Source organism: Grammomys surdaster, unplaced genomic scaffold (genome assembly GCF_004785775.1).
Source record: "Grammomys surdaster isolate TR1022 unplaced genomic scaffold, NIH_TR_1.0 241, whole genome shotgun sequence".
Taxonomy (NCBI): Eukaryota; Metazoa; Chordata; class Mammalia; order Rodentia; family Muridae; genus Grammomys; species Grammomys surdaster.
The window spans coordinates 441388-454973 of record NW_021604686.1 but is presented as its reverse complement, the minus strand read 5'-3'; the positions used below and the strand labels follow the sequence as shown (position 1 = coordinate 454973).

The 13586-nt window shown below is 48.8% G+C and overlaps 1 protein-coding gene across 2 annotated transcripts in view; it reads right to left on the bottom strand.

The window, feature by feature from the left end:
• Positions 1-7644, bottom strand: part of Pstpip1 (proline-serine-threonine phosphatase interacting protein 1) — a 42350-nt gene extending 34706 nt beyond the window's left edge. Inside the window, exon 1 of one of the 2 annotated variants that reach the window (XM_028774431.1) lies at positions 7193-7644. In XM_028774431.1, the coding sequence (XP_028630264.1) occupies positions 7193-7228 (36 nt within the window). In that variant the 5' untranslated portion in view covers positions 7229-7644. The remainder of the gene's footprint in view (positions 1-7192) is intronic. The other variant, XM_028774430.1, reaches the window with a different exon arrangement.
• Positions 7645-13586: the final 5942 nt, after the last annotated feature.

The window sequence follows — 13586 nt, the reverse complement described above, 5'->3', positions numbered from 1 at the left end:
GGAAAGGAAAGGAAAGGAAAGGAAAGGAAAGGAAAGGAAAGGAAAGGAAAGGTAAGGTTGGGTTGGCAGAAGCAGCATAGTCACAGCCACAAATCTCTGCAATCTCCTAACATGACATGCCGGGTGAATGCACATAGCAGTGCCAAGATTTCGGTCTTTGGTTGCTCTCGTGTTCAGCCTGTGGAAGGGGTAATGCTATCAAACCACAAACTTAGCCGAAAAATACCTTCTGACCTTGAAAGCAGAATTGCTTGGTTTTGTTTAAAAGCATTCTTTTTTTAAAAAATGATGTATCTAATCTATATTTAATTGCAAAGAGTAAATACACCCCCTACTCCACTGGAATAAGAAAAAGCAGAGAAAGTCCACCTCCCCTGAACCCACAGAAACCAGTACCAACCCAGGTGGTGGTTGGGCAGACCATCCCACGAAGACTATAATCCAACCAATCTGTTCTTGGAATCCAAGGGCAGAGGGCACTGAGCTGCCTGTGCCCTGGAGCTTCCCTGTAGCCAGGATGCCACTGGCTATTGCCTCGTAGGCTATAATTGGGGACACCTATGGGGTGACCATCCTGATGCTGACACAAAGAAATGCTGCTATGTTCTTCTGGGGTTGTCTTAAGCAGCTGAGACTAAGAAAAATCTTCATGGATCTTGAAACAAATGTTCTCTTCTTTTAATTTTGATCTGTTTAATTTGTTGAGTGTTAAGCTGACATGGTTCAGAGCTCAATGACAGACGTGCTTCTATGATGAAATACTCAGGACCACCTGGCCTTATCCCTCACCAGTTTCTTTCCTCTTACCCTGCCAACTGCTAACCTCTTTGATTCATCCTGTGTAGCCTTCCAGAGACTCTTCTTGTGAAAACGGGCTTATGCTGGTGTCTGCAGATCACCAACTTACCACATATCCTACAGACCTGTTGAGAGCATCCATTCCCATCCTTCTCATGTCGCAAGGAGGGAGATGTGCAAGGTGGCTGGTGACAGCCAAGGCCAAGACACCCAGAGCCTCCTGGTTCATCTCCTGCATTCTCAACAAGCTCCTGCTGCTTCCTAACCATTGGCCTACATGGAGCCATTAGCCCCTTGACCCTAAGTAATGAAGTCCTGCCCTGTTCCAAGTCCTTCCTCAAAGCTGTGTTGGCTCTGGTTTGTCCCCCCACAGGCTCAGACCCTTCCAAGTCCATCCCTGCAGCTGTAAAAAAGGCACCTACGGTAGCCAGAGGACTTTTAGAGATCTCAAAGTCAGTGTTCACACCAAACACCGAGGAACTGACCTGGTCCACTTAAACCTTAAAGTAGAGGTTTCTTTCAGATGCAACCGAACTGTACAACTTAAAAATGGTTAAGATGGGAAAAGGAGAGTTAAAGTGATAAATATATGGGGTCGGTTGAAGAATTTATCCCTGTCCTGTCAGTCAAATCCCTACAGAGAAGTGTAGCCTTTTGGTTCCGTGGCTACCACCCATCAGCCAGCTAGTGGTAGTTTGTTGACAACCAGCAGACCCAGGTTTTGCTGTCAGCTCTACCATGTATAGTTCAGACTGCTCCCACCAGTCCCTTGTTGTCCCTGGGCTGTATGTGACAGCATTCAGCCTGCCATCGGCTCGTGCACGCTCAGGTTAGCTGTAATGATCACAACGTTTGCTTCGTGTCCTCTCAGTTTTGTCGTTTTGAGGCGGGTCTCACTGTGCAGTCCAAACTGGACTCAGACCCCTTATGTAGCCCATAGTAGTCAAACTCACAATCCTCCTGCCTCATTCTCCCAAGAACGTCATCGTGAAGAAAATGTCAGACTCTGAAGTGAGTAAATTGTGATATACTTGATTCATATTTGGCCAACTGTAGTAGATTTGGAAAGAATGCTTTGCAGTTCCCTTTCCTGGGATATTAGAACAACTTCCTGTTAAGTAATGCAGCGTCTTGAGTTTTTGTCTCAGTGGTTTTATACAAATATTCAAGGACAAATTCAACTGAATATATCCAAGAGGCAAGTATCCACACGATGTATTTTATGATATCTGTATTTTGCCACAACTTAAGATAAAAATTTAAATAGTAGAAACATAAAAAGAGAGAATACAAAATTGTGCACATAGTATGTGTGTACCTATGTAAACTAATCATTTATAGCAAAATATTATGTTTTGTGAAGTAAGGGAACTCTTCCTTAATTCTTTTCTCTATTTTTCCACTTTCCTTTTTGGGTTTTATATTAATCTATTTTTTTTCTTCAAGAAGACATATTCATAGCTTAAACAGCCCAAAGACAGACTTTCAACAGCATGGTAAGTGGCTGATTATCCTGGCACTACAGTAGACAGATTCTACAAGAGAGGACAAGTGGCTTTAGGACACTCTGGTATGAAGTTTCCCTTTAGGTTTCCTCTCTCAGCCTAAATGGGGAAACTCAGAGTCTCGGGACTGGGAAGGGGAAGAGGCACCAGCAGCTAAGGGGACACACGGGGAAGGAGCAGGCCCAGCCTTGAAGGGTGAGATATGACCATGTACTGGAGAGAGAAACTCAGCCGTGTCCCTTAGGTCCCAAGCAAGAGGTGAATGTCCATGCCAGCATACGGGCCTCAACCTCTTCCTATACTTATTTTTTCTTTCAACTATCCCCAAAGAGACCTGATGGATTTCATGAAAATCTGACCCAGAAATGATTTTCCCTCTTAAAACAATACTCAAGAATCCCTTTGCAAAGGCATTGGCTGTACAAGGCCCAGTCAGCAGAGACCAGGGTGGGAAGGTAGCACTTGGCCATGGCTGTTCAAGAGCATACCTTGTCTAGCACCTCATTTGGGTCCCTTGAGCTCTCTGAACTGTGACATCCTTGAGGACGAGAGAGTCTTATTTAGCTAGGTGTGGGACTAAAACTCAAGGGTCCATTTTAGATCATTTAGTATGGAATTCCACTAGAAATCCCTGTAGGGGCTGATAAGATGGTTCAATGGGTAAGGGTGCCAGGGTGCCTGCTGCCAAGCCTGGTGACCCGAGTTTGGTCCCCAGAATCCTCCATGGTGGAAGGAAGAGAAATGACTCCTGCAAGATGTCCTTTGACCTACACTGGCATGCCGTGGTGAGTGTGTCCTCCTAAAAATTAAAATGTAATTTTCACATACACACACACACAAACAGAGAGAGAGAGAAAGAGAGACAGAGAGAGACAGAGAGACAGAGAGAGACAGAGACAGAGAGACAGAGACAGAGAGACAGAGACAGAGAGAGAATATAGAAAATGAATGAAATCAGGGGAAAATGAGGTCAGGAAGACAAATGGACCATGGGCCATTTGTGGCCACTGGCATCTGAAGCTGCAGTGGCCTGGGCTTTCTTCTAACTTGTGACCCAGTGCTGGGCAGGTTCTCTAAGGTATAAAGCCCTCTCCATGGGGGAAGCCTGCTATTCTCAGCCTCAGATTGGTCTCACCTGGTAGGTCCTGCTCTGAGGCTTAGCCACAAATTATCGGCAAATCTACAATGCTCCTCGTTGGTGTACATGTAACAAAAACAAACTCTCCCTTCCTTTCCACTGTGGCCAGCCACCAAACTCACTCTCATGGCAGTCAGCCTCGGAAATGCTCTGCACAGCCAGAATCAGGCCATCTACCATGAAGCTGTCCAGACAGACTTTAATACAAGGCTAACGAGGGACAGGACTACAGCTATCCCATGCTAAATGTCCCACTACTTCTAAGTCATTTTATCTGCTCTTGCTGGGAGAGAGGACTTGAGATAGGGTATTGCTATATATCTCTGGCTATTCCACAGCTTCCTTTGTAGCCCAGGCTGTCCTAAACTTACTATTCTCCTGCCTTCATCTTTACTGGATTAAAGGTGTGCCCAGCCTATCATATCTATTTTCTATAATTTCTTTGTCTCCTTCGCTACCAGGTGAGGATGCCTCTACTAGCTCAGATCCACCAACAACTATCTATTACCAACTATAGGCCCAGACAGGCCCCTAATGAATGGCTGTATCTACAGAACCCCATGGACACACTTGTTGCTAAAATTCGTTCCCTAGGTGGAGCCATAAACATCTACCCTCTACTTCCATGGTTCCACTGTGTATGAGTCCACTGAAGTCCACGGTGGGGAACCAATGAGTTTATTTCCTGAGCAATGAGTGAAGGGTTATGGGAAGGAGCACAGATGAACTTAAAGCAGCCCATACTCAGCACGGATGCTAAGAGCTTGACAGAAGGAACCTCTTACCTAGTCCTTCCCTGAGTATATGCTGTAGCCCTTCCCCTAGAACCTGAGGCAAGGCCACATGCAATTAGGGCAAAATTGCAGACAACTGGGAGGGAGGGAGGCCAGCTGGATACTCAGGTGAGGGCATCATTACTCTCTCGGCCCTTCCTTCCATGAGAGAACCAAGAGCAGCACGCCCAGCAGAGACGGTCATTGGCAAACAGCCTCAGCTGAACTCATAGATGGTGGCAGTTTGGCTGGGAGGATAGTCCCCTATGCTACTTGTTCATACTGCGGGTCAATAAACTTTGTGGGGGCCTGTTAAAATCGTGGGGTGGGGCTGAGGAGACAGCTAGTAGGTAAAGCACTTTGCACGTGAGTATAAAGACTCAAGTCTGGATCCAAGAACCCACATAAAATCAGGTACAGCTTATGTCTACAATCCCAGCGTGCCTAAAGCAAGATTGGAGTGAGAGATAGGAGAATTCCTGGAAGCTCAAGCGCCAGATAGCTAGCCAAGAACACACAGAGCAAAACGGAGAGCCTGTCTCAAAACAGGTGAAAGGGAGTCTAACACCAGAGGCCACACACCATGGCACACTTCCATACTTATACACACAGATCCTTACATACACGCACATACTCGGCTTTCGGGTATCTCCTATAAGTATATGAATGAACTCTGGAGATAGCTGTTAGTAACGATGTCTTTAATTCCCAGGACACTTTGCTTCCCTCCTTATGAACTGATGTTAGAGATACGGCTGGTTCCCACCTGTGTTCAGGATAGACAAAGTTGCCAGATAAGTGATGTGTTCTGACACTACATGTGTTCCATCCAGTTCAGAGGTTTCCTTCCACTACTTAAAAACTAGATGTTGGGGCTAGAGAGACGGCTTAATGGTTAAGAACATTAGCTGCTCTTTCAGAGGACCTGGGTTTAACTCCTCTCATAAGGTGGTGTGGCTCACCATCACCTACACCTACAGTTCTAGAGGATATGACGCCCTCTTTTGGCCACCACAGGCATTGCATGAACATGGTGCACAGACACACATGCAGGCAAATTACCCAAACACATAAAATAAAAATAAATAAAATTTCATCAAAAAAGGTCTGGATATCCTTTCTTTCCCTCCCTCCCTCCCTCCCTCCCTCCCTCCCTCCCTCCCTCCCTTCCTTCCTTTCCATTTCTTTCTCCCTAACTACACCCACTGCCTCGGTCTCTCCCTGTCATATGAGACAAGCTTTTAACCATGCAGACCAGGCTTGCTTTATTTCACTTACTTTGGCTGCCTTCTCTCTGCCCGAGCTGAGATTACAGGCATTTGCCACCACTCTAGGCCTAAAACTATTTTCAAAGAGTGTACTGCCAACGCTGCAGGATTGAAGGGCAGTGTGAAGGGTTCCCAACTGTCCACTTTCCTCCTTGACTCTACTTTGTCTTCCCTGGGAAGCATCTCCTAACCAAGGCCTCAAGAACCAGCTGTAATGAGAAGTCCATGACACCTGTAGCAGCCCAGAGGCATAGCAAGAACAGAGCATGGTGTGACACCACCCAGGAAGCAGCCCCAGGGGCAGCTGGGTTCTGCTGCTGTCACCACGCCCTGATGTCTTATATGTCATCCTTCTGCCTGGCCCCTGCCACTGGGCTGCTGCTTTTCTTGGCTTTGATTTGGGGGAAGTTGAGCCCAGACATTTGGGATTGGGATAGAGATACAAGGGATAAAATAGACCAGGGTCTCTGGCCTTCCTGGGTTGCAGGGCTCCAAGTCAGAGCATCGATTGAATTCTGGCTGTCATCTTGAGCAATGAGCACCCCAGTGAACGAGACAGCCAAGACAGCTGCCTTCGTCTGCAGCTCTGGACTGGTCCTATGCTCTTCTTTGTAAAAATAGGAAAACTGAGGTCCAGACAGGCACAAGGTGCCCTCTCCAGGCAAGGCCCTCTGTTCTCTGTGAAGTCAGTTTCAAGGGAGGAAGGCCACCCATACTCTAGCATGGAACCCAAGCAAAGCTGGCCAGAAAGGAAGTGTGGCTTACTAACCCTCATCCTCCCAGCTTTGGCCCTAGGAGAGGGTCCCGGGTGAGGCTGGGGCAAAACCACGTGAGGAAGAGGTCCTGAGAGTCCCCTATAGTGTTGGAGTGTTATCCTCAGGAGAAACACATCCCCAGCTTTAACCAAAAGCTCTCAAGAGCCATGAGGGACAATCAGGGCTGGGGGAGTCGAGGGGAAACTGAAGAAAAAGCAGGAAAACAAGCTAGCTGGGCAAGCGCTGTGGCCTCTACTGCCCTCACCAGCCAGGTTCCCTTATTTCACGGGCAAAAAGATTTGATTTACATCTGCGCTGAATTTGAAAAGGCAAGCAGGAAGCTGCCAAGCCCAGCTGCCTTTTTCAAGAACCTGAGGTAGGCAGAGATCAGAGGCCGGGTGAGAGCCGAGAGCGAGTTAACGCTGGCAAGGTGCCCGGGCTTTACTGCACTGGATCACCTTCAGCTGTCAAATATTTGTACTTATCTCCATTATACAGATGTAGAAACTGAGGCCCAGAAAGACACCACAACCAACCCAGCCCTTACAAAGCTGAGACTCAAACCAAACCAAAGTTGGCCTGGGGCCGGGGCTGCTGACTTCTCCCTTGTCACACTCCTCTCTAGGTATCCTCCTCAAATCCTCCATTAGGCTGCCCTGGCGAGCTCTGCCGCTGGACAGCATGTCCCAGAGAATCAGCCTGTGAGTACAGAGGCTGTCCCTCTGCTGGCTGTGGGGGTGATGTCTGTGAAAGAAATTCATTACTTCTGCTAGAGCTCCTCTTTTGCCTTTCATACCAGTAGAGACTGTGGCCCAGGCCATCTCCACGATAATTAGGACCAAAGTCAAGGTTCAATTTTTATAGGAAAACTGTATCCTTATGTCTGTCTCCAAGGTGATTCCTGCCTGGCAAGACCTGTTCCTCAAGCTCACCGCCCCCAGTCAACGCCACTCACCCAGAAGGCATCTCGGAACTGCAACTGGGCCGTCATCCTCCGGTGTCTGTTGTGTCAAATGCTAGCACTCCTGCTTCAAGCAGGGCTGAACGTGGGCCAGGAGCCAGAAGCGCGTCCCAGTCCTAGCCGGCTAGCCCGGGCCCTCCCTCCCACTTCCAGCCGGCGCCGTCTGAGGCAACTGCCGGAGGGAGGGAAAAGGCTCAACCTGTTTTGTTTGGGGCTAGAATCAGCAGCGAAATGAGGAAGGAGCCCTGCCCAGTGATGGAAGGGTGGGCCACGATTTCCAGCCTAGGCTCTCGCCAGCCCCAGTGATGGAGGAGGCCGCAGACTGAGGCCCAGGGCAGGCAGCCCAGGTGGCAGGCAAAGGCTGGGAAAGAGGCAGGATGTGCACAGGCCAGGCAGGCAGGCAGCCTGGGGCCTGCACAGGAAGATTTGTGCAACCTCCCCCAGGGCAGGCACAGGGCTCTAACCCACAGGAAGTTGAGCTGCCGCCGTTTCTCCTGCACAGCCCCGCCTTCCACCTGCCACCCTGCTGCCTGCTCAAGCCCTGGCCAGGTTTAGCTTTCGAACCATCAAGTTAGGAATCCAATGGCTGATAACTCACCCTCGCAGGCCTCAAGAGGTTAGGTTCTTGGGGTTTCACCCAGTTTAAGGATACTCACCATTCATTCCAACCTTAGCAGTGCATACCCTAGACTAGGTTCCACCCTCAAGTTGCTCACGGCACAGGGCAGACTCAGCTGTGGTCCAGGGGCTATGAGAACGGAGAGGTGGGGTGAGCAGGTAACCAGCTAAGGACTTCAGCCTGACGAGGCTTGGGTCCTGGTCCCCTGTGCAAATCTTCACCCATGCCATCTTCAGTTCATAACTGTGATAGACAGAGGGAGACAGGAGTCTGGAGACTCAGGCTCAGCCTTTGTTTAATCTGGACTCTGTAATTTGGACTTCCTTCAGTAGTGGAAGGTTGATTGACCTAACTCAGAGCCTCAGACCTCCCCATCTGCCACCTCCAGTCTTTGAGAAAGTGTTTCGTATCAAGGATACCTCTGGAATTTCTCCTTTGTAGGGCAGGCAGGTCCTGGGGACCACTATCCAGAGACAGGGTTTGCCCACTCAGCAGAAGAGGCTTCTGGGAGTCCTGAGCCTGGGGTGGGCTGGTGAAAAGAATGAGTCAGGGATTGTCCACAAATCACCACCCTCGCCAAGGCTTACCTTAGGACCAACTGGGTTGATCAGACAGCTGAGCTCCCAAGTGTAGGTTACACGTGCCAGGGCACACCCAGACTTCCTTAAACAAACCCCAAGAATGAAACACAGAAGCCTGGTGCTGGAAGCCCTTCTCTCTAGAATCCTAGGCGTGAGCTAATGAGCATCTTTTAAAAAGAGGCTCGTGCCGGGCGGTGGTGGTGCACGCCTTTAATCCCAGAACTTGGGAGGCAGAGGCAGGCGGATTTCTGAGTTCGAGGCCAGCCTGGTCTACAGAGTGAGTTCCAGGACAGTCAGGGCTACACAGAGAAACCCTGTCTCGAAAAACCAAAAAAAAAAAAAAAAGAGAGAGACTCGTTTCTAATTTTTACTTGTGTGTATATGTGTGTGTGCTAGGTGTGTACAGAGACGGCTGTAGAGGCTAGAAGAGGGCATCAGATCCTCTGGAGCTGCCTGATGTAGGTGCTGGGAATCGAACTCTGATCCTTCAGAAGAACACCAATCACTCTTAACTACCAAGCCATCACTCCAGCCCCGAAAAAGCAGATTTAGCATCAAGATACCCAGGTTTTTCTCTTACTTGCAGGTACAGACAGCACGTGGTGGTGTAGTCACCTTGACCCCACAGGCCCTGTGCTGAGTCTACTTTATTGTTACAGATTGGCCAGCTCAACATCTCTATCTGTAAAATGGGGAGAGACCTTGAATTCAGAAAGCAGACCAGAGTCCTCTGTTACCGGGAGCCTTGTTTTAACTGGCAGGAAAAGCCCAAGCTGAATTCCTTGCTAGCTTCTCCAGGTATCTCTTCTCTCCAGTCTGCTGGGTCAGTCCAGCCCTTCTCTTTAGAATCTAAACCTCCAGATGCAGGCACATCAAAGAAAGAAAGGGAAAACCCGGGCTGTCTTCTCCAAAGTCCTGTTCCTCAGCCTACTGAGAGATCTCCCCTGGTGTCTCATTGGCTAAGAGTAGATCATACTTTAGCCTCGTCACCATGACAGCAGACCCCCCCTGGGGCTCTGATAGACAGTAGAGAAAATTACAGTGACCATGAGACCCTCTCCTCAGCTTACAGCCACAAAGAATGCTGGTGACCATGTCCTGTCAGACCCTGCTGGGATAGGTCTGCCAGGAGGGGAGGGCAGATCTGGTTTCTACCCTAATGGAATTACGGGCAAGTTCTACAAAGAGCTCTCTTTATCGGGCAGAACCAGAACACAGTGCTGTGATGAGAAGGCGGGAAATAAGGAAGGAGGGGGGTTTACAAGGACGGTTAGAGGCCTCAATGGCACTACCAGGGAGGCTGAGGGAAACTGTGGAGTCAAGAGGAGACAGAGGGAAGGAGAGATTGGATGGAGATGCCCAGGAAGCCTCAGAAGCTGGAACTATGTGTTAGCAAGCTTCCCTCCCTCCCCGGCCATCGATCACCCCAAACCTAGTCCTTAGGGAGGGAAATCTGTGCCTGAAAACTCATAGCTCTTTATTCGATGTTTCTGCTGCCTCAGAACAGAATTTGCCTTGGTGTCTAGGTAACTGTGCCCCAGGCCATTATAAGGGAGAACCCCACCCAGGCCAGGCCAGGCCAGACTGTTTGACATAGAATTTTGAACATATATCTTTGAAGAATTCAAGAGGTCATAGGTCCAAGGACTGAACATAAATTGCAAAATCAGCTGTCACAGCCTTGATGGCCACAGCCAGCCACCTGGCAGGATTGGGATCTTAAAGCCGTTTTGTCTATGCCTTTAAGCCACATAAGCAACAGAAACGTTGCCGATGGTAGACATTTGGGGATTCTTATACCTATGGGTGTTTTTATTTGCTATTTACAGTACACCCCCTTGGGCATGAATATTTGTGTAACAAGTTTCTAAATCTATTAAGTTCTGGGTTTTTCTGCCAGGTACCAGATTGGCCTGTGTTCTGTTGGGGACAGGGAAGTTGAGCCAGGCATCTTCATTTGTCATGATCAGACTCCCCAGCCCGTGACTGACAGGCAATCCCCAAGGGTGTCGCAAACCGGCCAGGATGTACTAGGTACGTGGAACAGAAGTATATCTATCGAGTATGTCATTTGTTGTCAATCTGAGCCAGGGCCAGCTGCCATGCCCCATCCTAAGATGCTACTGGGAATGATCCTAACCCTGACTTCTCCAGAAACAGCTGGATTTCTGCTGCAGGCAGAAGAGACCGAGGCAGGAGTAAGAAGAGAGGGGCAGGGGAGCAGCCCTAGGGAAGCAGTGAGAGGCTACCACACAAGAAATAAGTGTCACTGGCATATGAGATTGCTCTTGAATCACATAAAGATCAGCAAGATGGTTCAGCTGATAAAGATGTATGCCATCAAGCCAGATAACCTGAGTTCAATCCCCAGGACCCAACTGTAGAACGAGAGAACCTTCTATCATAAAATTAAAATGCCCTCTGACCTCCACATGAGTTCTATGGCATGTGCCGTAGAACTCTCATATAACACAAATACACACACACACATGCATAGACACACAGACACACATGCACACTTATACATGATTAATTCATCTAAAAACATATATGCAAAGATATATTCAAAACAAGGCTTCTCTCTATATTAACCTTGGCTTTTCTGGAACCTGATTTGTAGACCAGGCTGGCCTTGAACTCACAGATATCCACCTGCTTCTGCCTCCCAAATGTGGGATTAAAGGTGTGTATGCATCACCATGCCCAATAATATCATGTGTTTTGGAATTTCAAGACAGCAATATTGGAGCATCAGAGCCTGGACCAGCTCATCTCTGAGCGTCAGGGCTCCGTGCAGCTGAGTCTGTGCATTCACCAAGCTAGCCCTGCTCACTGATGACTGTTCTCCATGTAGCAGAGCAATGCCTTCAGCCTCTGATCTAGCCACCTTCTAGCTATTACTTTTCTGTGTTCTCAGGTCAATGGCCATTGTCATTAAACAGCCTACAGACCCTGCATGACTTAACTCAGCTGACCCCCACTGGACTTCGATTTTGTCATTTTGCCTCATTCTCTCGTATTTCAGGTCCTCTTTCCAACCGCTCTCCTTTGCTTGGGAAGTTCTTCCTGCCCCACCCTAGCCTCAACCTTGGCCCAGATACCTACCTCTCTTCAATTGTCATCTCCTCAGGAAAGCCGAGAGATGGACTGGATAGACAGAATGCGGACAGGACTGACGTTGACTTACATCAGTGTGAAGGAACTCAGAGGCTGGAGATGGGGACATTGTCATGGAGGCAGCCCTCACCGGTGAAACTGATGCCAGGCTAGAGGGAAAGTCTGAGGCAAGAGCTTAGAACCTTGAAGAGAGGAGGGGATTGGAGAGAAGGAGGCTCTGAAAACTCCCTGCTCTAATTCAATTTGGTAATGGCATTCATTTGATCCCTTTTGGTGTTTGTGCTGCCTTGATAATGCACCTCTGGGTGGGGGGGGGGAGCCTCCCTGGTGGAGCATTCCTCAAATACCAGTAGGCTGTGTCCAGCAGGGCATTCCTGATTGGCTGTTTGATCCTCAGATGGGTATGCTGCCTATGGCTGCTCTAGGATATTCCAGTATCTGACCAAGGTGGTCCTCTGTTCCCAGGGGAGATGCCTATGGTATCCTAGGTGACCCAAGGTCCATGTTCTATGTTCTGAAGCACCCTCTGCTCTGCTCCAGTGTGAAAGAAGAATCATTCCACTGTACCTGGTGAAATAAATGGAGCCTTCCTGTCTGGGGACATGAGCAGTGGAAAGGATGCTTATTGTTAGACAGCAGAGTGCACAGGGACAGAGCAACTCTGTTGAGAAGTAAGCCAGAAGCTTACAGACCAGGTGAGACGGAAGTTGAGCAGTAGCAGGATGGCCCACTGAGCTCTCACGTGTCCGGCCTGGAGCTCAGCATGTCACACACTCTGTGAGGCTTCCTTCATCCTACTCCATAGAGAGGAAAAATGGAGGCTTAGAAAGGTCAGTCAGCTTGTAGGAGTCACTTTGTCCAGTGTGGTCTTTCATCCTCATTGTGAGCGGGTGTCAAGGAACCAGGCCTAAGCAAGGACAGAAACAAGGAGTAAGGGTATCCCAGCTGAGCGGCCAAGGATCTTCCTGAGGGGGTGGGATCTTAGATGAAGCTGCTGCCTCAGGTCTTCAGTGAGGCTGAGGATATGACCGTTGGCCCTCAGACTGCGATATCAAGCACTGGGTTTCGGTTTGCCTTGGTTATACCAGGGCAAAAGTAAGGTCCACAGCCCTTCTTTGTCCCCAGATGCAGTCACTTGCGGCTGCCGAGAGTATGACTGATTTCCAAGCACTGTCAGTCATTAGGGTTCATGAAAACCACGAGAGGTGCGCAAAGTGGTCCATCGGCAGCTGGCAGAGTAATAGGACAGAACCTAGAAAGCAGACAGAAGTGAGGAACGTGAATCTCAAGACGCTCCTGCCCCTAGTTCTCTGGTAGGACGGTAGAGATCACTTGGGGTTCTCAACAGTGAGACATCAGGAGACCATGTCACAGCCTAGACATACTGATGTAAGGTTCCAGACAGTTAGCCCCGGGCCAGAACTCCAGTCATTTTCTTTACATCTGTTCCATTTCACAGATGAGGGAACTGAGGCCCAGCATTGAGACACATCAGCTGATCTGAGCTGCTGACAGGGAAGGAAAGGCTAACTGGCTGTCACCGTTACCCTATCTAATACTGCATAACAGTTCTAGTCTGTTCTTTCTGGAAGAGCTCTGATACACTTGTTCAGATACATTTGTTCAGAGTCCTCTCCTCATTGGTTCGATGTTAATTTGGTTAGAAAATAGCCAGTTCACAGTAAGACAAAGCCCAGTTGTCTAATTGTTAGTGAAACCCGAGATTGAGAGGCAGGAGATCTTGCCCTCAGTCTTGACTGAGTCATAGGCTCCCTAAGTATCAAATAGGGGCAGACAACAGGAAGAGCATGTGCCCAGGACAGAATGGGCAGCCCCAGGCATGCCCGTTGGACTGGAACTTGGGAGGGGACCAGCCCTAAACTGAACCAAAGAACTCCTGCCTTACCTGACTCAGAGTCAACTTTCATGAGTTTGGCAGGGGTTTTCCAAAACTTAGGCAAAAAGTGTGTAATGTGCCCATACCGGTGCTTGATAACATGAACATAAGGCCCCTTCCCAGTAGGCAGCAGCCTGCAAGTCCCTTAGACATGGTATCTCATTCACACAGGTT